The following is a 23,856-nucleotide window of genomic DNA, read 5'->3' on the forward strand; positions in this document are numbered from 1 at the left end:
TGTCAAATGTAATATGATCTTACAATGTCTAAGAGATGAGCAATGTCTCTGATTAAGATACTGTCTCTTCCAGTGTTCTGGGTCAGATGTGGTTTTTTTTTTGTGGAGTTTAAAAGGGCGACACTTATGACTAATTAATAATGTTAAATGAATGTATTTAATATTGGCTTCAAATGGCATTTTGTATTTGAGTTTTTTTGTGTGTGTTTTTACAACCCAAAACATGAATTTCAGTGTGGCATTGTGGTTGCATCAAACTGTCACACGTGGTGCTGGATATAATACCGTCAGTATTGATGAAAAAAATGTGCCAAGGTCATAATTGCAGGTAACTGAGAAACAGCTCTGTTTTAGGAGACCTCTACACTGTGTGCTCAAATCCTGTGCAACTGTCTGAATAATGAGTAAATCAGTGGTTACATCTGAGGTTGAATACTAAGGTACACAATATCGGTATTAAATATCCACCGGATAACTTGATTCTGAATATCCATAGTTATTGCAGGGTGTTTGCCTTCTACTTGTGGAAATATTCCAGACTTCAATTTTCAACATTTACAGACTGTTTTCTTGACATTTTTAACAGTTAGTAGCTGTATCATGAAAAGAGAAAGCATGAAATGTGATTATGGATTATGCCAACTCCATCACTGTAGGGAAGGTATAAAGACAATGGATTTATAAGCTTAGTGTCTTGAGTCTTTATTACTTTGAAAAGCCTTTTCTGGCATTCTTTCTTTCCTGGTTTCACCTTTAAATTCCATACTTTTATAAAACTTCTAGACCTATTGTATGCACAAACTATGTATTGGCTTTGGAATCAGTTCAGTATCTGTATCACTGTGAAATCTCGCAGTGTGAGATCTATAATCTTCTGGGGAATTGTTTTATAGTTACATAAATAATAAGAGAATAAAGTATGTGTCTACATTTTAATAGTAAACGTTAATCCTGGAGTCCTGACTACAGAACAGCATGTACGGGTGATGGAGGGAGAAATAACGGTAGGTAGAAATATGGAGAGAGAAGCGATTTCAGAAAGGAAGAGTGGGAGGTTAAAGGAACAGTAATGGAGTGAAGGAGTTTGCTAGTGAGAGCTCATTTCTCTCTCAGCAGTGCAGTAGACAGAGATGTGTGATAAGCGTGGGTTATTCTCCCTCCTGAGCTCTTATCACTATACAGGAGGAACAAAATGGCAAAGAATAATGTGCATTCCAACACCTGCAGCAGTGCATTCATCTAACGCCACATGAAAGAGCTTAACATTATGATTAAAACTCTGTGACTTAAGTGGCGCTGAGGAAATCCTGTGAAGTCCCAATTTTTAATTTATACATGTTTTGATAAGGAAATACTGCTGGGCTAATTATCTAACAATACCACTTGTCCCTTTTCGTTTTTTCCCTTTTTTCTCTCTAATCCCATTGTGGCTGTGCGTGGACCCCTTCATCAGATTCAAAGAGTAAGTGTTATTCATTCATTTCAGTAATTATGTGCTGAAAACTCCCATTGAGCTCAGACTTTTACATGTGAATACAAATCAAAAGGTTGTTCAGAAGCTATGAATAAAGGATCTTCACATCCTCCTTTCCACTCTAACCACAGGCAGAATTGTCTTTTGTAAAATGAACAAGAATGACATGTTCTCACATTTTATTTCAATCTAAAACGACAATCTAAATGTGCTTACTTCATACCACAATGTGGAGGATGCTGAAAAGAGACAAGCGTTTCTATGGCACTGGTGAATTAATGCAGAAATCTGTCTTCTTGCTGAGACTCGTGTGTGTTAAGAGGCAAAAACATGGAAGAATTTGTTTGGTGATGGTGACTGACCTGTTGATTGTGTGCAAATGTATTAACAGGAAACAGGCCGAGTGTGCCAAAACCGCCCGCATCCAGAGGTCACTTGCTACTTCAAAATCAGCTGCTGCTCCGGTTCCAGTTTCAGCTCCAGCTTCAGCTCCATCCAATCTCTATGAGGAGCTTGGAGATGGCAAAATGTGAGTCAACCTTTAAGAATGTATATACCAACAAGTTTCTAGATTTTTATACATTTTGTCTTTGCAAAACTTGTGATAAGTTCAAGGCTTATTTTCAATAGCAGGGATTTTACATACCATGTTGAATCTAACATTAAAGGTTATACTTTTTTCTTTCAGTAGCAGATCTGGTAATTGCTGCCATTGGTTAGTTGTCGTTCTCAACTAAACCTTTTCCTGTAGCTTATTATTCTGATTGATCAAACTGAAAACAGCCTGCTAATTGTGTAATCTCTGTGAAGTGTAAAATCAGTGAAGCAAAAGGAAGTGAAATCTCACAAGGATGTCTATTAACAGTCTAGACCTTATCCACAAGTTAGAAGAGAAATTAGATTTTTCACCTATGAAAGACTTTTATGGCTCTTTCAGAGAGTGGAATGCAGTGTTTCTCTGTGCTATGGTGAATCAGATCTAGACTAAATGAGCTTTTATTTTGTCCGTTTTATGGCCACTGTGCCTAAATACTGTACAATATGATTTAAAATATAAATGCAATTAAAAGAGAAAGGAAATGTAAACAGTTGAGGTTTGAGCAGAGACATAACTGCATCTCTCAGAGGTAAGAGAGTATTGATTTAATGTAATCAGAATAAATGAGTGCTAACTCAGAGAGGTTTTTTTTATGTCAGTCTATTAAGTGAAGCACAAAGATAGGTAGAACAATTTCCTACGATTCAGTCTAATAACAAGCAAAACCAAAAAAGCGTGTTTTTGTCTGTCTGTCTGTCTGTTTGTTGTTAGCCAACAACATCCTTTTTTCAGATAACGCCATTCGATTTCTGTAAAGTTTTTCTTTCATTATATTCTACTGCAGTGAGCATTTAGGTGGCTGTTAGTTTATTGGGGATGGTATTTTTTATTTCAGTAGCCGTTATTCACACAAATTCACTGTGCATACCATATTTAGCTGTTTGTTGCATAAAATAGCATTCATGCAGTAGTAGATATTGTAATATAGGTGATTATACATGTAGCAAGCAAGCAAACAAGCAGGGATTTTTAAAAACTATTTTACATACAGTTTGACCACATGTTAATTGACATCGTATCATGCTGTTGGATGGAAAATATTTACTAGATTTCTCAGCAGCTCCTATCATGCAAAAGATGTGCTAGCAGTCAAAAAAAGGATTTGTAAATGACATTAAATATGTATAAATACTAGTAACATACCTGCTGAAACCTCATGAGATGCATGGAATATGTCAGGCTGTCAGGATACCAATAATCTTGAAAAATTATGTTTGTTTGTTTGTTTGTTTGTTTGTTTGTTTGTTTATTACAAATTTTGGTGTTTGAAACTTTTAAAGTCACCAACTTTTAGCCAGTGATACAGCAAGGTACAACACATGGAATATCAATCTACAAGTGAAGGATTAATAGAAAGGCATCTGTCTTCACTCTCTCTCTCTCTCTCTCTGCTCATAAATGCAAGTCTGCATTTCATATTCTGTCAAAGTCCATTGGTTTCGGCTCACATTCACCTGCTCTTTGTATCTCTCGCTCTTTCTGTCCATTTCATTTCTTTCCTTTTATTCTCCACTCAGAATGCTGTAAGTCATTTGCATTTTTATTCTTTCTCTCTCTCTCTCTTAGTAGGCAAGCCTCTTGTTTCACCTTCAGTAATAGTGAGTTTTTGTAATACTGCACTGTCTGCACTTGTTGCTTGTTGCTACGTAATGAGTGCTGCAGCAAGACGTGCTGGTAGCAGGATTATTACATAGGCAGTATCCCCAAATCCTCACACTGTTAGTATGTCTGTGTTGAAAGTATTACGTTACACATCCTTCATTCTAAGATTGACTGTTGCCTCAGATCATCTCTATTCACTTGTCAGAATAAATCAACCCATATCTGTGTGTGTGTGTGTGTGTGTGTGTGTGTGTGTGTGTGTGAGAGAGAGAGAGAGAGAGAGAGAGAGAGAGGGAGTAATACTTCCATTATATGAATCTCTGCTTGACATTCAGTGTATGTAAGCAATATGATCCATATTTTCTTTCATAGTAGGTTTATTGAATAAAGCCTGAAAATCCACTGTGGCCTACAGTTGGTGTATTCCATTGAAATGAATTTATTAAATTATAATATCCATACTGACTTTACTGGAGTGTACTGGTAGGACCAGTGCTATAATGCTTCTCCTAAGACTGTAGAATTATATCAAGATAGCTTGTATATGCTAGCTTTTGTTTTGGGAAATGGCTCAGTCAAAATGAGTGAAGGATTCTATCATAGCATTTATCATTTCCCCTCAACAGTTCTTTCTCACTTATTCCTCATTATCCCTCCATCATATATTGTATACATATAGCATTCTAGTTCTAGACTTTTTCTGCTATAACTTCATATTGTCGTCTATAGCAAACACAGGAAGTCAGTTACTGAAGGGGACGATCGACAGAGGCTCATTAGCACCATCGCTTTTCGTGCCATTGCGGTCAATGGCGCCCTGCACAGCAACCTGCCTAAGTCTGAGGCAGGCAGCGCTACCTTACGCTCTGAACTACACTCACTCATTATCCAGAATCCCCCCTATCCGGAGAGCATTTTCAATCCAGTCACAAGCACCAAGACTCGCATGCTTGGCAGCTTCTGGAACATCAGCTCTTCATCATCCACAAACCCTGGGAATCAGAAGTTTACCTGGTCCTTGCCTTGTCGTATTCATGAGGATGAAATTTTTGGCACACTGCAAGAAAAAGCCCTTTGGGACCCTGCTGAGTGGGAAGAGCAAGAGCTGAAGGCAGATCTTAAGGACAGCATAGAAGAGTTTGATGCTGGAATGGGGACCCCGAGTGGCTGTAGCACGAAGCTGTCAGTTAGGGAGCAGGCCAGGCAGTTTGAGCAGCAGGCACTGGCTGATAGGACTTCTAGAGACTCTCGGGCCTCTCTGGATCTGGATGACCTGCTTGCTATTGTCAAGCCACAGTACAGTCCAGGGTTTTTGGGAAAGGATAACCCTCCTTGCATTCACATCGCTGGCACCACCCCTCCTCCACCGCCCACCCAGCGCCCCACTCCACCAGTCCTGAGGAGATTCAGTTCCAGTATCTCTAGCTATGTCACATTGGAGCCCTGTGAGATATGGCTGGAAATTATACCTGATGCCCTGGATAGCCCCCTGCCCAAACCCACTTTTCCTCTGTCTCATATAGTACACTCTCTTCCTCCCACTCCTGATGCCCTTTCACCTCCATTTACTTCTGAAAGTACCATCCCCTCACCCTTATCGCTGACTCAGCATATAATACCCAAACTTCACCCTGTCTTTTCTGAAACCACACCTCCTCCAGGGATTTTGGAATGTCAAGGCCAGAAGAAGGAGCATAAAGGCATTCTCAAGTATAATGACACTGGAAAGGGCAAAACAAGCTCCTACAGCTACTCTGACAGGAACTACAAAACAGGGGAAATAAAGGCCAAGAGTTTGATAAGAACCGAGTCAGAGTCTGAATTAGAAGACTTTGATACAAGCCGAAAAGATTTTCACTCGCACTTGGATTCAAAATCAAACTCCTCTAATCCTAGCCCAGATTCAGAGCAGCAGTCAGAAAGAGATTTACCATAAAAATCGATCTCTGTCTGACTGAACTTTTAGGACCTTTTTTCCCCTTCAACTTTCATATTTCCTGTATTTTTGGTACGATGTAACATACCGAGGCTATGCCATCATGTTTGAAATGACTTAAATTAGCTAATTTGTATTTAAAATATGTGGATATTATTATTATTATTATTATTATTATTATTATTATTATTATTATTATTATTATATGTACTATATACACCTTTAGAGTAAGATGGCAGTAAAGGTTAAAATCAACTCAACGAAAATCAAGTCAGAATAAATGTAACTTCTCCTCGTTATTACACCATTAAATTAAGTGAAAGTTCTGTATAAAAGTTCAGTCATAAGGCTATTGTGTTCTGACATGTTTTTTTTTCCTCTTCATATTGTGAATCAAGCTTCTGAAGGTCTTTTTTGCCTAGATGCTTCTTAAATGCTTTTAAGAATGTAAAAACATGACAAATAGACCTTTTGCTCGCTGCTGTACAATTATTTCACACATATTCATCTATTTATTCCCTCAAAGTCAGGTAATCTCTTTTTCCTTACCAACATGATTACCGCACTCAGTAACCCTTTCTGAAGGCTTTTTGGGGTCTGTTTCCATGCAATTTTATAGATGTTTTTGCCCTTTAGAAAATCAAGAGTCATGAAGTGCAACAGGCTCAGACAATAGAGATAATGGGCATTGGACTACGTGACAGGAAAAGTGTACCCTGCCACCAGCCGGCTGCATTCAGCTCAGGCAAGAGCACAATCAATCTCTCAGGCCACCTCTAGATAAATAGCTCTCTGTGTACATATAAAGGAACTATCTTTTCCCAACTACGCCTACCCTCCCATGAGCCTGATGACATCTACTGATGCCATATTATTAATTCCAGGGTCTCAATTTATTGTCATATCATGTTTACTGAGGCATTGGCTGGCTTGGAGCTGGAAATGTGCTTAAAAACATTAGCTTCATTTGCTTCCTAATCTGTCCAGATTTCACTTTTCTTAATTTTTTTTGTGTATTCTAAGTGGTATGTTAGATTTTAATTAGTCTTGTGCCAAAGGGACAGACTATAATATGCCTTTATAATACCACATCATATCACCTCCATCTCACAGTGATAGAAATATGATACAATAGTATATTCAGTAGTAAACAGTATATTCAATTATCAGTGTAACAACATGCCATACATATGAAATGTGTGGAAAACCATTCACATGATGAAACTGAAATTTTCACATTATCTAATATACAGTATACTGTTCTAAAAACGACAGGTTTTCTGAACTGGAATATTGTTCTGTTTTTCCCAGATTTCCCAAAAGAGAAAATCGAGAAAATTGCATTTAAAGATTCCATTCACACTGTGGTGCATCTCGGACATTTTGACAGCAGTATCTGATTGCAAACTGAATTGATTAGGCTTAAGGTCCTTTCACACTGAGCATGACGTGATAAAGGGAAGCGAATCACACACAGTGCTTTCACACCGAACGCGAAACGATCGATCGCCTTCAGCTAATTCATGCCTGCACGATAAGGGGCGCTGATCGAGAATGCAAAGAAATCTACTTTTTTGGCAGCTACCTCATGCAAGGGAATGTGACGGCAGTTTGTTTATATCTCCATGGTGTGTGTGTGTGTGTTGTGTGAGAGAGAGAGGACACGCGCTGAGCAAACAACACTTTATAATGCATAAGTAACTGCGCACACCATTTTATCGGCAAAAAGCCAATTGGATGGAAACTGGCGGAGACAGCAAATATCGCAAACTTTTTACGCACTTTCACTTTGTCGATAACAGAAATGCGCAAAAAACGGATGGAAACTTGGTAAATGATAACAAGAACTCAATATCCATTCTCTTCTCTCTTTTCCCAAATACTCTTAATTGGTGTTTTACGGTGGTTTTCAAAACAGCTTTCTGTGCTATAGTGCCACCTATCTCACCCTTTTGTGCAACAGCAGCGTCTCCGGGCACGTGATCTAAAGCTCAGATCTAGTCAGATGGCCATTTTCGTCACGGATTGACAGGAAAAAATCAACATACTGGACGAAAATAGTGTCGCTTTGTTCCGCCGCGAATGATCGCGCCCAGTGTAAACAGATCCATAGAGATCTGTTGTTTCGATTCGAGAACGTCATCGCTTCAAACATTCTTAATATTTGCTGAAATATATTTATGGTTCCTTAAAGTTGAGGCTTCAAAGTATATTATTGGCAGAATTAAGCAATTTTGACCAAAATAAGTTTTTTGTTTGTTTGTTTGCTTGTTTTTGTCTTTTTTGGCTGTTTGCAGGAATTTAGTCACTGCAGCATTCAATTGGCTTTGTCAGGCAACCACACATATATTTATGATAAAACATATCGCTTACATGCCCATCAAATAGTAATGTGTCTTAATGAAATAATCACAAGAAGAATATTCACACTATATTAGCACAATTTCATAGTAACTGTGATGTATACATTTCCATAACAGGACAGGCATCAGAATCTCATATCAGTATCATATAACCGTCACTATAGATCATTCCTGCTCTGTTTATAAACTTTAATGATGCATGTGTACAGTTTCAGAATGTGTTCATAATTACTGTAACAGACTGTGGTATAACTCTCTTGTTCTTCTCAAGATGTTTGACACCTCTGAATCAAAGATATGACCAGATTTGCTGCCACAAATGTTATCTATAGCAGAAAATCTGTTCTAAAGTGAAGAGGACCACAGAGCGATGTTGTGTGCTTACTGAAGCAGTGAGAAAGGCTGTGTGACATTGTGTGGATGTATGTATGTGTGTGTATGAGGTCATTGGAAGATGAACTCCACAGGGACTAGCAGGGGAAAAGAGAGACTGTGATGTCTGCATGCACCAGAGACAGGCTTAATTAGTCAATTGATCCATTCAGCACTGACAAAACTCCTGCCAGTTCTCATTGCTCTTTCACTTCTTCCACTTCTCGTCCCTCTCCACCTACAATCCTGCCTTGCAGCTGCTCCTCCTATCTTCTCTGTTTTCTTTAGAAATGTAATTTTCATAACCCAGAATGGTGTTCAGAATGTAGTGGTTATAGCCCTGTGCAGGTGAAATGTAATATATTATTATAAAAATAAAATGTGGGTATATGCAGCAAGACATCTGTCCAAACAATACAGCAAAATCAAGAGTACAATTTTTTTGAAAAGAAGTTGTCATGGCCCGTTAGGTCTGCAGAACTAGTTTGAAAAAGGACAGTGTATGAAATTTGGACAAGTTTGTAACAGATGTATGAAACAAGTGATGAGTGAAGACAGACTGGACAAGCAGTATGACAGTGAGCAGATACATCACAGAGAATTTGGGTAAATATTACAGAGGAGAGGAATTAACTGCAACCCAGAAGATTAAAAAATAAGAGTTTGGTAATGGTTAAAAAGGCAGAAGGTGGGCATTTAAGTTATATACATCATATTCAGGGAGGAAGAGAGAGAAACGTCTGAAATCATGTGATTTTTTTTTTCCTCATGCACTATTTGATCATTTTCCTTACCTTTTCTCACTTCTGTATGCAAACACTTTACACAAAATTGCAATACATCTGAGATAAGCCTGACTCGAGTGTATGAAATGATAGAAGTTGATTCTAGAGAAGACAATATTTAATTACACTTTTCTTTAATGTGAAATGAGATAATTCCTTCTTTGTATACATGCTTGCAGGAGAGAGAGAGAGAAAAAAAAACAGCAAGCTCATTTGCAAAATCAGGCAACAGAATTATTTACCCCTCTGGTTTTGCTGCTGAAATATTGGTGTACTAAAAACAAATACATGCTGTGCACATTTGGTTGAATTGAGTGGATATGTTCACTTCCCTAGAGAATGATGAAAAGCCTGGGGACAAACAGGAGACAAAGGAACTAATTTACTCAAGTGAGACCTTATGGTTTTAGAGTAAGCAAAAGTGTTACAGAGGGCTTCAGCAGATTCTACTGTAGGGACTCGGAGAATGACTTTATTCCTGCTGCAACAGTTCAATAACAACTTTACCTAAAAAAACAAACAAACACAACATCCTGTGGTCATGCAGTGTAGGAACTACAACTCCAATTCCAAAAAAGTTGTGAAGCTGTGTAAAATGTAAATGAAAACAGCATGCAATCATTTGCAAATCTCATAAAGCCATATGTTATTCACAATAGAACATAGAAAACATATCAAATGTTTAATCTGAGGAAATGTACCATTTTAAGAAAAAAAAAGGTATTTTTGAATTTGATGGCCGCAACACGTCTCAAAAAAGTTGGGACGGGGCAACAAAAGGCTGGAAAAGTAAGTGTTACTAAAAAGAAACAGCTGGAGGAACATTTTGCAACTAATTGGGTTAATTGGCAACAAGTCAGTAACATGATTGGGTATAAAAAGTGTATCTTAGAGAGGCAGAGTCTTTCAGAAATAAAGATGGGATAGAATCTGGATAGAAGCATATGTCAGAATTGATGGTGCCTTTCCAGATGTGCAAGCTGCCCATTCCATAGGCACTAATGCACCCCAATACCGTCAGAGATGCAGGTTTTTGAACTGAGCGCTGACCAAAAGCCGGATGGTCCCTCTCCTCTTTAGTCCTCTTTAGTTTAGAGGATGTAGCATCCATGGTTTCCACAAAGAATTTCAAATTTCGATTTGTCTGACCACAGAATAGTTTTCCACTTTGCCTCAGTTCATTTTAAATTAATTTTGGCCCAGAAAAGACGTGGCATTTCTGGATCATGTTCACATATGTCTTCTTCTTTGCATGATAGAGCTTTAACCAGCATTTGTGAAACGCATGGAAAACTGTGTTCACAGACAATGAGTTCTGGAGGTGTTTCTGAGCCCATTCAGTGCATTCCCATGCATTCTGAGCCAATTTCCATTACAGAATCATGCCTGTTTTTAATGCAGTGCTGCCTGAGGGCCCGAAGATCACGGGCATGCAATGTTAATTTTCACCTTGTCCCTTGCGCTTAGAGATTTCTCCAGATTTGCAGAATCTTTTGATGATATTATGTACTGTATATGATGAGATATTCATAGTCTCCACAATTTTATGTTGAGGAACATTATTCTGAAATTGTAGACGCAGTTTGGCGAATCTCTGCCCGTCTTTATTTTTGAAAGACTGCCTCTCTAAGATACTCTTTTTATACCCAATCATGTTACTGATCTGTTGCCAATTAACCTCCAGCTGTTTCTTTTTAATACCACTTACTTTTCCAGCCTTCTGTTGCCCCCGTTCCAACTTTTTTGAGACGTGTTGCGGCCATCAAATTCAAAATTACCTTATTTTTTTCTTAAAATGGTACATTTACTCATCTTAAACATTTGATGTTGTCTATGTTCTATTGTGAATAACATATGGGTTTATGAGATTTGTAAATCATTGCATTCTGTTTTTTTTTACATTTTACACAGTGTCCCAAATTTTTTGGAATTGGGGTTGTAAAAGTTAATAGAGTCACTGAAGTCTGGCACCAATCAGGATACAGGGTGTTCTCTCTTTCCACAAAAGTAATTCGGTTTGGCTCTTTGAGATTTTCCAGTAGGAGATTTTGGAGTTGGTTCTGAAACTTGGCAGTGTACAAGAGAGGAGCTCTGCCTTCTGCAGTGAGACACTGGGACTCTTCTAGCTGTGCATTATTTAGCACCAGTAGTCCGCTATCCACTCCACTCCACTGCCCACTGCATCTTACACATTATTTATCTCACACACAAGTAGCACAGACTGTCTTTTACCCAGAAAACATTTGTCAGACACTTCTGTGTGTGCTTTAGTGTGTGTGATGTCAAAGACCCTGTCTATGTACTCCTTTCCTAGCAGAGACCTCCCTATTACTGAGCAAAATGACATAGTTCTGTCAAACACAATTCATGGATATAAATCTCTTTTCATTACATCACAACCCATCACATTCTCTCCTTCATTTTGCTTAGTGTGTAAGTGATCGTAGGTCAGTAACACTTTAATGTCTTCATTTATTTCCCTTTGGAGAGTGTATTGCTCAGGAACGGTTCTCTAAGGTTCTGAGAATTATGCCTAGACTTTTATGACTAGGGTTATGATCTAGAACATTTGTGTGTGTGTGTGTGTGTGTGTAAACATGTTATTCTGAATAAAAGATAATCACACGCCAGCGTGTTTCTGGGTGTTAATCCGCTGTGTCAACACTTAAACATTTTCTCTGCATGTATTTGCAAATTCTTTGCCCATACTTTCTGTTTTGTTTTTTGCTCACTCACTAAGATTATATATAATACAGTAATAAGGCATATACAGTAACCGCATACATACCATATCCATATAATAAATAATCCAAATAAATTTAAACAGGAGATAGAGTTCAAGCTGAATTTTCTCCTCATTTTTTTACATTTATATATATCTTCTTTTTTTTTCCTTTTAACTCGACGGTTATATAATATATATTTTTAAAGGTATTTTCTTTTTTCCCATTGTATGCCAGGCATGGATATGACAGAGAGGTATGTCCTTCTCTTATCTGTTACTGGAATGAAATGCTTTATTTATTTAGGGGCTGGTCATTTTTATTCTATGGATGGAAAGCTCCTTTTTTCCTCATCTCTCTAATCTGCCAATAGTGCCTGAGAGAGAATAAGAGGAGAATCACAATTAGATAGAGGAAGACAGAAGGCCTGCCATTAACTCTATTTTTACACACTAGATATGAAAATGTTGTTTTTCATAGAAAAGTCTTATCTAGTCTAATCTCACTCGGTTCTGTGCTTAATATTATTTTCCTGAGATACTGTAGGTGGGAAAAGAGATGTATACGCACGTTTTGTCAGTTTCGGCCCTTATGTGCATAGCCTCTCGATCTTGACATTTTCCTCTCGATTTAACTTTAACATTTGTGTTCATCTAATGGCAGCTTATCACAAGAGTAGATTATCCACTGCAGCACGTTACTACTTATTGGCCTTCAGGAGCTTTTGCCTGAATTGCTTTCCTCTCTGTTCTCTTTAATCCACAATTATCTTTAACCTGGTTTTCTTATTACACTCTTCCTCACATTCTCACCCTTAGTTACAGCTTAATCTACACACCTATTACAATTAACCCAGTATTCTTCAGTGCCCCCCCCCCCCCTTAGTTTTGTGACCGTCTTATACCTTTTCCTGCAACATCTTATTCTATATTATTCTCCTTTCTTTTACACCTCTCTCACTCTTCCCTCCTCTCCCCCCTTTGCCTGTCTACTAGCAACAGCAGCTGCTGAGGCCATCTTTGCTCAGGCCCGAGGTAGAGTCTTTATTTTCCCGTGACACTGTACTTTGCATGCAAACTGCTATCTGTTCCTTCCATTGCTGATCCTCTTTTCTCTAGTGACCCATGGTATTTTATAAGTTGTAGGTCACTTAAAAAATGGTCATTATTTTGAATGCAGCACTCCACAGTGCTTGAGCTTTCTTCATTTATTTCACTTGAGTCACACCCAGGGGCAGACTTAGGGTGGTGGGGGGCCCTAGGCTTGAACCATTGTTGGGGCCCTATACATACACCATGACATGAATCTAGAAGTGGTCCAAAAAAAAAAAAGTAAATATTTCAAATAAATCAACTGTAGCAATTTTGACCAAGTAACCATGACAGAAAAGAAATTCAGAAAGCATAAACATATCCAAATTAAGATCTGTTATATATCCTAGAGAAGGTGCACGATATCGTACAACTTGGTTTGGAGCAATCTGATCGACAACATACTAAAACATATTGTAAAAAAAAAAAAATCTCGAAAAAGTGTCCAAATGAGGAGTCGTAGTATAATGTAGAGAAGCTGCTTAATGTTGTGGTGCTATATTGTCAACCTCGCAGGAAATAACATGACAACATGCCATTAGCAGATAATTTATGATTATGATTGTAGTAAATGTCAAATGAACTACTTGGTGCATTAATTGTACTGGACAACCATTTTTATTTTTCAATATTAGCATTTTTTTTTTTAAGTTTCAAAAATTTTGCAAACATTCATTATATGTTAATTAAAAAATAGGTTAAATGCCCAACTAGTGCATGTTGTAGAAGTCACTCTACATCTATATGTGGAGCTACTTGTCTAATGATGTGTTCTAATTCTTTCTAACTGAAACATACAGATAAGCATTATGTCTGTGTGTGCAGAAGTTTTATTAGTTAGTGATTTGCACTTCATTGCTCCTCTTCAGTAAGACTGCTGCAATTAGACAGTTGGTAATGTCAAACTTTTCACAATTTTCTGTTTGTGCTGCACTCTCTAATGTTTCAGCAACACAGAAATAGATCCTTGGAGTGGGAAAATCTTTTACTAACTGTGAATCAGACTTCATAAAATGGAATTTAATGAATTAAATTTCAGACTTCAATTAAATTTCTCCTTTTGATGGCCCATTCAAAACATGTAGTCTTACAGTAAATATATCATTTGTGTGATATTGACCAGCCATCCTTGAATGTCTGAACTTTAATGCAGTAAAAGAAGCATGATGCCACACAGCTTAACAGAATCAAAACTACGCAGCCCACAAAACATATTCAACAATGGATTGAAAAACAAAAGGTTTTTGTGTTTCCTTTTTCTCCATCATATTTTCGGTGAGTTTGTAAACCTCGCATTGGAAAAACCTAAATAATAAAAGCAAAAAAAGCAAGCAAAGTATGTCTGATGTACAACTAAACAAATCAAAGCACCTATTTCAAAGAAGTATTGAATTTGGTTGAGCTAGTGACAATATTTCTTTGAAAATATTCTACTTGCTGGACTGAAAACCTAAATATTTATTCATAGGGTTTGATTATATTGGGGGCCTCCTTTCTCCTGGTGTTCTGGCCTACAGTCCAGGTTAGCCCATGCATAAGTCCGGCCCTGGTCACACCCATTGCATGTTGGTATTCAGTGTTCTCACATTCCCATTCCTGCCATGGCATCAGTGTAAGTTTCAGTCATATTGAGATATTGAGGTTGAGGCTTGTTTTTGCTAACTTAGGCACTCTCTATGGAATCGGGTATTGACCCCGGGCAGGACTACTATGCACAAGACTATTACAGCTATGATCAAGGGTAAGTTCAGTGTAAGGCATCAATGTTCATCTGTGAAGTAATTAGTATAAAGTTTGCTAATGTGTCTGTTTGTGTGCTTTTACTCATTTGTGTGTGTGGGAATGTTTTTATATATTGGTGGGAAATCCAATTTCACCACAAGGATAGGAATATCTGACAGTTTTGACCTTGTGGGAACATTTGGCTGCTCCCAACAAGGAAAACTGTATCAAACCCACCCGACCCCCCCTCCCCTCCCACGCCCCACCCCTGTCCCCCAAAAGAAAACAGCTGCTTACATTTTTTTTTTTTAAAGCCAAAAGGTTTACTTTTGGTAACTGAGGTTAGGGTTAGATTTAAGTTTAGCAAAGCATTAATTATCTGCATTAATAAATATTTTAATGGAAGGTCCTCACAAGTATAGTAAGTATAGTGTATGTGTGTGTGTGTGTGTACACATCGGTTAAAATGCACACCTTGCAGCACTTTTTAATTTTTTTTTTTTTAGAAAAAGAATCTTCATTACTGTGTTCTTGTATAAGCCCATTGTTATGAGAAAAAAAAAATCTGTATTTTATGAAGGATATTTGCCCTTCATAACTCTTTTGTGGAGATCTGTGGCGCTTTGGGATCATCAAGCTAGTCAGTAGAGTTCTGAGCATAGCATAAGGACTGTAAAATTCCCATCATAATTAAGGCTACATATGGAAATACAGTGCATTATTTCATCATTGCAGTTCCAGCACTAAGCAAGCATAAACTCCTGAGCATCTCTCTCCACACAACCAGCTGCTGAAGGGCCATGAGGGCAGCAGCCAGATACAGCAGGGAAGATACTGCCGACTAATTACTAATTCTGCAGCTTCACATGGTTGTTAAGGTCTGCTCCTGCAGCACGACTGTGTGAAATTATGTTTTGTAATGAATGCAGTATATAGACATAGTGCCTCATAGATAGCCTTGCACAAACATCGATAATGCAGTTCACTGATGATCTTCGTATAATTACAAATATTATGTCTGTTATGTACTGTGTATGTAATTATAGGAACATTTCATTGTGGTCAAAAGTGCTGAAATGTCTATGAATTTCTGTGGAACAGTGTTGCACTTTTACTGAAATTAGGACTGGCACTCTAGTGTGTGTATGTGTGTTTGATGACTCCCTAACTGATGGATGTTCTATATAATCAAATTAATATTTAAATGAAAGCATTAAAATAGTTTAAATCTCTCATCGGTAAAGAAAAAAATCCTACATTCTAGGAAGATGCATCACTCTGTCCTATTTTTCTTCTATTCCCCTGTAATTTCACACTCTCTTTCCTCCCTCCAAATGTTTTCAATTACTCAAGATTGGACAGGGCACCTGAGCCCATGCCGATATTCCTCCTTGAGAGAGAGAGAGACAGAGATAGAGAGAGAGAGAGATGGAAAACAATTTTGCTGGAAATAGACCACACAATAAACAGCATCACTTGATGTACAAACATACAATCAAAGGGAAAGCAGCACAAATAGAAAGCAGAAAAGAGGTATTAGCAATTGTTTAACCAGTTGTGGCAGCTTATAGCAGCTCATATCACAAGCGGAGAAATCTAAAAACGAAGAACAGATGCTGAGCAAATGCTGAGAGCTGATCTGCATGTTTAAGGGTTAGCATCTGCCACTCAGGAGACATGTGGAATAGTTTAAACCATCATTAGCTTCCCACATCTTTCCTCAATTAGGCCAGGTCGATTAATTAAGACCTGTTCCTCTATCACTAGGAGGCCTCAAAGTTTCACCACTTCACCTCCCACTGGCTTGGCCTCTTACCTAGCCATACGAAATTACTCTTACTAATATGCTATATTCATGCAAGAAAGTGGCAAATATGTAATGGTCACTCCAGTGCTTTGAGACTAAGCACTCACAATACAATACAAAGGCATTCAGGTCAATGACCTTGCTATGCATATACATAACAGCTTCTTGATCCACTTCATCAGCTGTGCAAGAAAAGTAGACAAGAAGAGGATTAATCCGAGTGCTATTTTTCTCATTATGAGGATATTATCTTCTGGTGGTGTGTCTATATTAGTCAAAACATCAAGATTAACATTTATCATTTAACAAATACTATGAGGGAAAGTATGCAGAATGTGTTCGGCTACTTTTTGTTGTTGTTATTTAATATACTTCCAGTGCATACTTCAAATTTATACACATAATGTCTTTTGACTGTGTACTTATAAATATGATCAAAAACATGTATTCATTAGCATCAACAAAGATATGTTAAAAAAAGCTAAATTGATCAGGAAAAAAGTATTCAGACACCACAGTTTGCAAACATTAGTAATTTGTTGCAGTTGGCAACTACAGTTTCAATGCATTTACAGTAAGAAGTAATTACCTTTTTGCAGCAATGTGGTTCAGTTTTGGCCCATTCCTCCTGGCAAATGATATTCTATTCCCCAAGGTTACGAAGGTCTCTTTGATGGATTTCAAAATCCTCCATAAATTATCAATGGGTGTCAGGTCAGGAGATTGACTAGGCCATGCAAGACCTTCTAAAGTTAGTGTGGCTGCATGTTTGGGGTCGTTGTCCATCACTTTCTTGGCCAATGAGATTAAAAGTCTCCTCCAATATATCTGGGTACCTCGCCTCATTCATGTTTTATTCAATGATGTGTAATGCTCCAGTGCAGTTTGCAGAGAAGCAGCCCCAAATCATGATGCTCCAACGTCCATACTTTACTTTCAAACATAAGAAGCTGAATTATTGCCAAAGAGTTATATTTTTGTATTGTGTGACCAGATTATATTGTTCCAAATGATTTAACACCTGCATCTCTGTGCTTCTATTTTTTTTAGCAGCAGAGTTTTGCATAGGGTTTGTGGGGAATGGAGGTGATAGCGGTGCAAATCGTTGTTTATTGTTCTGCGCGTAACTGTGGTTGCTGCTGCTTTCAGGTTGTCCTGGAACTCTTTTCGAGTGACTGCTGGCTTTTTTATCATTCTTAACTGCTTACCTTCCTTATCATTAGTCTGAGAGCATGTTGTGAAATATTCAGTGTCACACCTGTCAGGAGACAATTAGTTTTGGTTCCATGAACTTTCCACTTCCACATAATTGAACCAATTGTACATTGTGACATGGATGTTTATGGGCTTTGCTATGGTTCAGTAGCTTTTTCCACTCAAGTGTTCTTTGATAATGTTGTCTATGAGAACTTTAGGACGCTCCTTCACCTTCCCATTGATTACTACTTGTTGTGTTAAATCTTCTCAGCCAATGGCATTGTGTTTTCAGATGACACCAGGTGCAATGATGTGCATGATTTTTTGCAGCATTTATATCTAGAACTTAATTTATTTCTATGTAACCTATTCATGTACTGTATTTTATTTTGTGTATTGTTCCCCAATCAGGTAAAAAATATATAATAATAATAATAATAATAATACTAATAATAATAATAATAATAATAATAATAATAATAATAATAATAAATATGAAATATTTATTTATTGTAATTTAATTTATTTAATGTAAATAATAATAATAATAATAATAATAATAATAATTATTATTATTATTATTATTATTATTATTATTATTATTATTTACATTTTATTCATACATATACATACCTTTTTGTTCATATTTATAAGTACAAAGTCAAAAAACATGTGTCAATTTGAAGTGTATACAGTAGGTGAACTATATTAAATAACAACAAAATAGCACAAATTAATATTTATTTTCCTTTACTGTACTCCACAGTGATGTGTAAATGATTTAAACAAAATACGCAGTGCACAACACTAATTAGTGATGTTTAAAGCCCATACAGTTACTTATTACTTTCTCATGTTCTCATAAAGGTATGATCCGTATCCTCCTTATGGGAGCCGCAGGAGGTTGATATCTCCCATGTACGATGAGTACGGAGAGGCCATAATGGACGATGATGGCTACTACTACAGTGCCTATGGACCAGAGGTAATATTACACATTTTCATTACTGGTAGATCAAAGGTTAATGAAAATTCATTCAGTTTGTGAAATAATTTTATATAATGTGTATGATGTGTCAGACTGGTATTGAAACATGGCACAATAAATTTAAAAGATCCCATGCTCCATTACAGTTCTAGTTCTGTCATACTGCTATAGTTACAGCATTTGATGTGCGTTAACTGCTTGACCCTGATAATAATAAAATGTCTAAGATTTTTAAAGGTAATGGTCTCACTACAGGGTCGGGGCAGAGGTGGTGGGCGGGGACGTGGGCGTGGTAGGCAGGTGGAATTCCAGGATATAACTCCAGAGGAGGAGGTTGAATCAGCAGAGCCGGAATCAGCAGAGCCAGAAGTTCCTTCTGAAGTTTCTGAAGAAAAAGTAGAGCCTGAAGCAGAGGAGTCCAAGGCTGCAAAGAGACTGAAATCTGTCATTAAACTCAGTAAGCTGCTTGCTGTTGGGAAGAAAGTCGAACCGACTCGTGTATCACCTTGGAAGAAGGCCAGAATCTTCCCATTGATATTTAGAAAGGGCAAGAAGGACAAAGACTATGCGAAGCTGACATCTGCACGCCGTATTGACAGTCAAGAGAGTATAACAGAGGCACCAGTGTCCATCAGTGTCAGTGAGCCTGAACCAAGTGGATCTGAAGCATCAGAGAGGAGTAGTGTGGTTACTCAAGATAAAGACTACCTAAAAGTGGATCTGGATAGGGAAGATGCTACTGAGAGCACTGTTGACTCAGAGTCAGAGGCAGAGGAACCAGAGGAATCTGAGGAAGAAAGCAAATCAAAGTCTGAAAAGGGGACTGAGAAGGAATCTGGGTCAGAAGAAGAATCAGCTACAGAGAAAGAGGAAGAATCAAGTGTAGAGAGAACCTCTGCAACAGAGAAAGACTCTGAGGAGGAATCTGAGGAGGATGAAGATAAAAGTGTGGCATCTAAAGAGCCTGAATCTGGATCAGAGGTGTCACACACTCAAGACAGTAGAGGATCTTCAGTTAGATCCAGTTCAGGAAGCATGCTCAGTGGTTCAGGTTCCCAGGTGTCATCAACTCGATCCTCTGCGAGATCTGGAAGCTCTGCAGGTGCAGGGTCTGAGGAAGTGTCTGAGGAAGATGTTAGTGGATCTGCAGCATCAGAAGATGCAGGATCAGACCGCGTCTCACTCAGTGGCAGTGAGAGAGGTTCCACCACCTCCAGATCTACAGCAGGAAGCCGTTCGCGGAAATCCACCATCACGCGTACCTCACAGGACACCATTGAGGAAGAGAGTGAGGAAGAGCTGGAGGGAACAGAGGAGGAAGAGGAGGTAGAGGAAGAAGAGGAGGAAGAAGAGGAGGGGAAGGAAGAAGAAGATGAGGAAGAGGAGGAGGACGAAGAGGAGGAGGAGGACGAAGAAGAAACTACAGAAGAGAGTAAAAAGTCCTCAGGTGAGATGAGTGATGAAGTAACATCACAGACATCAGGATCTGAAGGCAGTGCGACAAGGAGCTCAGAAGATGCATTAGAAGGACTCTCATCAATCGCTGAGGAAGATGAAGATGCCATAACATCTGACAACGGCTCAGCATCAGAGACTGGAGAAACTGAAGAAAATTCCAATGCAGAAATAGAATCAGGAGGTTCCACTTCTTTCTAAGGAGCAAAATTAAGAGCTAGTGTGAATTTAAAAAGTAAGACTGATTTTAATTTGTTTCATTCTAGAAGTGCAGTGATTTCTCTGCAGCTGTTTCCCACATCTTGGTGTGCTCTTAACTATTTCTACAACTGCATGGGCATGAAACTTTAATCTTTGTCCACACCTCATGTGCATTTATGACATTTTTCTTGAAAGAAATTCTTTATTATCACTTCTTTCCTTTGTACAACCTGGATGCATAAATCCATAAATAAACCTGAATATGTTCTCTTCCTTCCAAATTTAGGACCTAATGTGTCTGTCTGCGTGTTAGCTCTACAAATATTAAAGGAGCAGTTTGTAATTTTTGAGCCCTCTGCTGCCTGCAGTGAGAACTGTTATTGTTACGGTTGCGAAGCTGCTGCTAAACTATATATGCATTTAAAGGGGGAAAAAAAAAAGCTTGAGTTGAGAAGCGATGTTTAAACTTGTGGGAGTTCATTTGCAGGCTGGAAAAATATTAACAGAAGAAATTGTAGAAATTAGTGCTGTTCCATTGCATGGCATTATTGGCAAATGACATTCTATGAGAGTGAGGATTATTATTATATATTATTTTATTAGTGTAATTATAACATACTAGTATACTAGTGTGTTTGTGTGTGTGTGTGTGTGTGTGTGTGTGTCTATATATATATATATATATATATATATATATATATATATAATCTTTGACGAGTATATGATTGTTACATAGGTCTTTCAAACACTTTCAAAATTACAAACTGCACCGTAGCTTAAGCCAGATATTTCTAAATCCATTGTTTAATCTGTGACTGTGGCTGTTTATATGCATCTGTCTCCGCTCTTTGATTCTCAGGCTGTCAGAAAGAAGCAGATGAAGTTAATTGTAGAGAAAGAGGGTGAGTCAACGACTACAGGAGAGGACAGCGGTCCAGACATCCAGAGGAATCGTCTGCCTAATGTTAACTGTCAAAGCAATGTCAATGGTTCAGTGTACCTGGCACAGAATGGCACGATCATTAGAACCCGACGGCCACCTTATCCCAATAACATAAAACATTTTTCACCTGGACGGCTAGGAAAACAGTTCAAGAAACTGGACAAGTTAGGAGTCACGCAGGAGGAACATTTGCCTTTAAATAGTACAGTGGGTAATGGACCTACCATAGGAACCACAGCCACACTTTCATCAACGACTAACAACAACCTCGATACCAGGCCCTTAACCTGGTCCATAGGGTCTAGTATGGGGCCAAAGTCCAACATCGTTAAAGCGCATTTGGACCAGCAGGGGTGCTGTCAGCAGGAACAGGAGTCCAGAGTGGACAATGAGGAAGTCAAAGAGACCCTTGAGTCTCCAAGTGATCATACACTGTCAGATGAGGAGGAGTTGTGGATGGGCCCCTGGAACAACCTTCACATACCAATGACAAAACTCTGATGTCTCTGATGTTTTATTTCTTCTACTTTTGTTGAATTATTGATTTGTTTTTATTTCTCATTTCTCAGACTGGTTTCAACCATCGTTTTATATATGCATATCAATAACCAAGATATATATACAGGTGCATCTCAAAAAAATTTGAATATAATAGAATTTTTTTTTTTTGGCAATTTAAGGCAAAAAGTGGAACTTTCATATATTCTAGATTCATTACACATAAAGGGAAATATTTCAAGCCTTTTTTGTTTTAATCTTACAGCTTATGGAAATCAAAAATCCAGTATCTCAAAATATTCGCATAAAGAATTTATAATACAGAAATGTCGCCCTGAGAATAGCTCTAATCACCTAATTAACTCAAAACACCTGCAAAGGTATCCTGAGCTTTTAATCTCTCAGTCTGGTTCAGTACACACAACAACAATCATGGGGAAGATGAAAGTAAATTTTGCATTTCATTTGGAAATCAAGGTCCCAGAGTCTGGAGGAAGAGTAGAGAGGCACAGAATCCAAGTTGCTTGAAATCCAGTGTGAAGTTTTCTGAAGTCGAGAGTCAATGCAGCGTCTAACAGGAGATTTTAGAGCACTTCATACTTCCATCTGCTGACAAGCTTTATGGAGATGCGGATTTCCTTTTCTAGCAGGACTTGGCACCTGCCCACAGTGCCAAAACTACTAGTAACTGGTTTGCTGACCATGGTATTACTGTGCTTGATTGGCCAGCCAACTCACCTGACCTGAACCCCATAAAGAATATATGAGAGACACCAGACCCAACAATACAGACGAGCTGAAGGTCTCTATCAAAGTAACCTGGGCTTCCATAACACCTCAGCAGTGCCACAGGCTGATTGCCTCCATGCCACGCTGCATTGATGCAGTAATTTGTGCAAAAGAAGCCCCAACCAAGTAAATTAACATACTTTTCAGAAGGTTGACATTTCTGTATTATAAATCTTTATTCTAATATTTTGATTTCCATGAGCTGTAAGCCGTAATCATCAAGATTAAAACAAACAAAAAAAAAGGCTTGAAATATTTCACTTTGTGTAATGAATCTAGAAAATAAGAAAGTTCCACTTTTTGGGAAAAAAAAAGAGAAAAAATTAACTTTTCAACAATATTAAAATTTTTTAGATGCAACTGTATATACACTGTATTACATCTGATATGTTAGTGATAGGTAAATGGTTGGTTGTTTTGGCAGAGAGAACTGTTCCTCCTAATTCAAAATCATTGGTTAAAAGCAGTCCCAGTGACAAAAAGAATTATTGGCATATTATATTTATTATATTATTTTTAATACACAACGATTGTTATAAGAACATTATGTAGCCAGTTAAAGATTTTCAGGTGGTGTTTTTTTTAAATGTGCATCATTGAAAGGTTTATAGAATTTTTCAAGTACCTCAAATGTCTCAGATAGATAACTGTTCATTTAAAACATTTTTGGAAATTTTCTAAACACACACACACACACACACACACACAGAAAGAGAGAGAAAAGTGCAAATTAGCATCCCAAAGATGTGAATGGATATTGTTTGGATGATTTTTAACATAGAATTTTAGAAAATAAATGGCTGTAACAGCCCTGATATTTTAAAGAAAAGAGAGAGAGAGAACATATATGGAATACATGTATTTTCATAACCTCAGTTATCTATATTTTAGAGCATTTGGATTATATATGAAAATTAATGAGATCAAATAATTTTTTGTCTTATATGCATTTGTTATCTTATAAAATGAGCAAATATTTATAATATAATATATATTTGTGCTATTTTGATTATTATTATTATTATTATTATTATTATTATTATTATTATCATTATTATTATTATTATTATTAGTTATAGTATTATTTGTATTATTATTGTTATTAGTAGTATTAGTATTATTATTATTATTATTACAGTAAGTATGAAATGCATACCTGTTTGTTAATAAATTGGCAATTTGCTAATTTTTGGCTAAGATTTATAAATGATTACATATTTTGTCTGATCCAGCTACACTGCTTGACTTGGGCTTCATTTGATTGTAATGCCTCAAAATCATGCGTTTAAAAAGGTGGGTGCTTTTTGTTTTT

The 23,856-nt window shown here is 37.5% G+C and overlaps 1 protein-coding gene across 1 annotated transcript in view; it reads left to right on the forward strand.

Moving 5' to 3' along the window:
• Positions 1 to 23,502, forward strand: part of pcdh15a (protocadherin-related 15a) — a 213,709-nt gene extending 190,207 nt beyond the window's left edge. The window contains exons 32-35 of the mRNA XM_053621203.1: positions 1,454 to 1,462; positions 1,866 to 2,003; positions 18,538 to 18,655; positions 21,174 to 23,502. Of these exons, the coding sequence (XP_053477178.1) occupies positions 1,454 to 1,462; positions 1,866 to 2,003; positions 18,538 to 18,655; positions 21,174 to 21,758 (850 nt within the window). The 3' untranslated portion in view covers positions 21,759 to 23,502. The remainder of the gene's footprint in view (positions 1 to 1,453; positions 1,463 to 1,865; positions 2,004 to 18,537; positions 18,656 to 21,173) is intronic.
• Positions 23,503 to 23,856: the final 354 nt, after the last annotated feature.

The sequence above is a fragment of the Ictalurus furcatus genome, chromosome 3 (assembly GCF_023375685.1).
Source record: "Ictalurus furcatus strain D&B chromosome 3, Billie_1.0, whole genome shotgun sequence".
Classification (NCBI taxonomy): domain Eukaryota; kingdom Metazoa; phylum Chordata; class Actinopteri; order Siluriformes; family Ictaluridae; genus Ictalurus; species Ictalurus furcatus.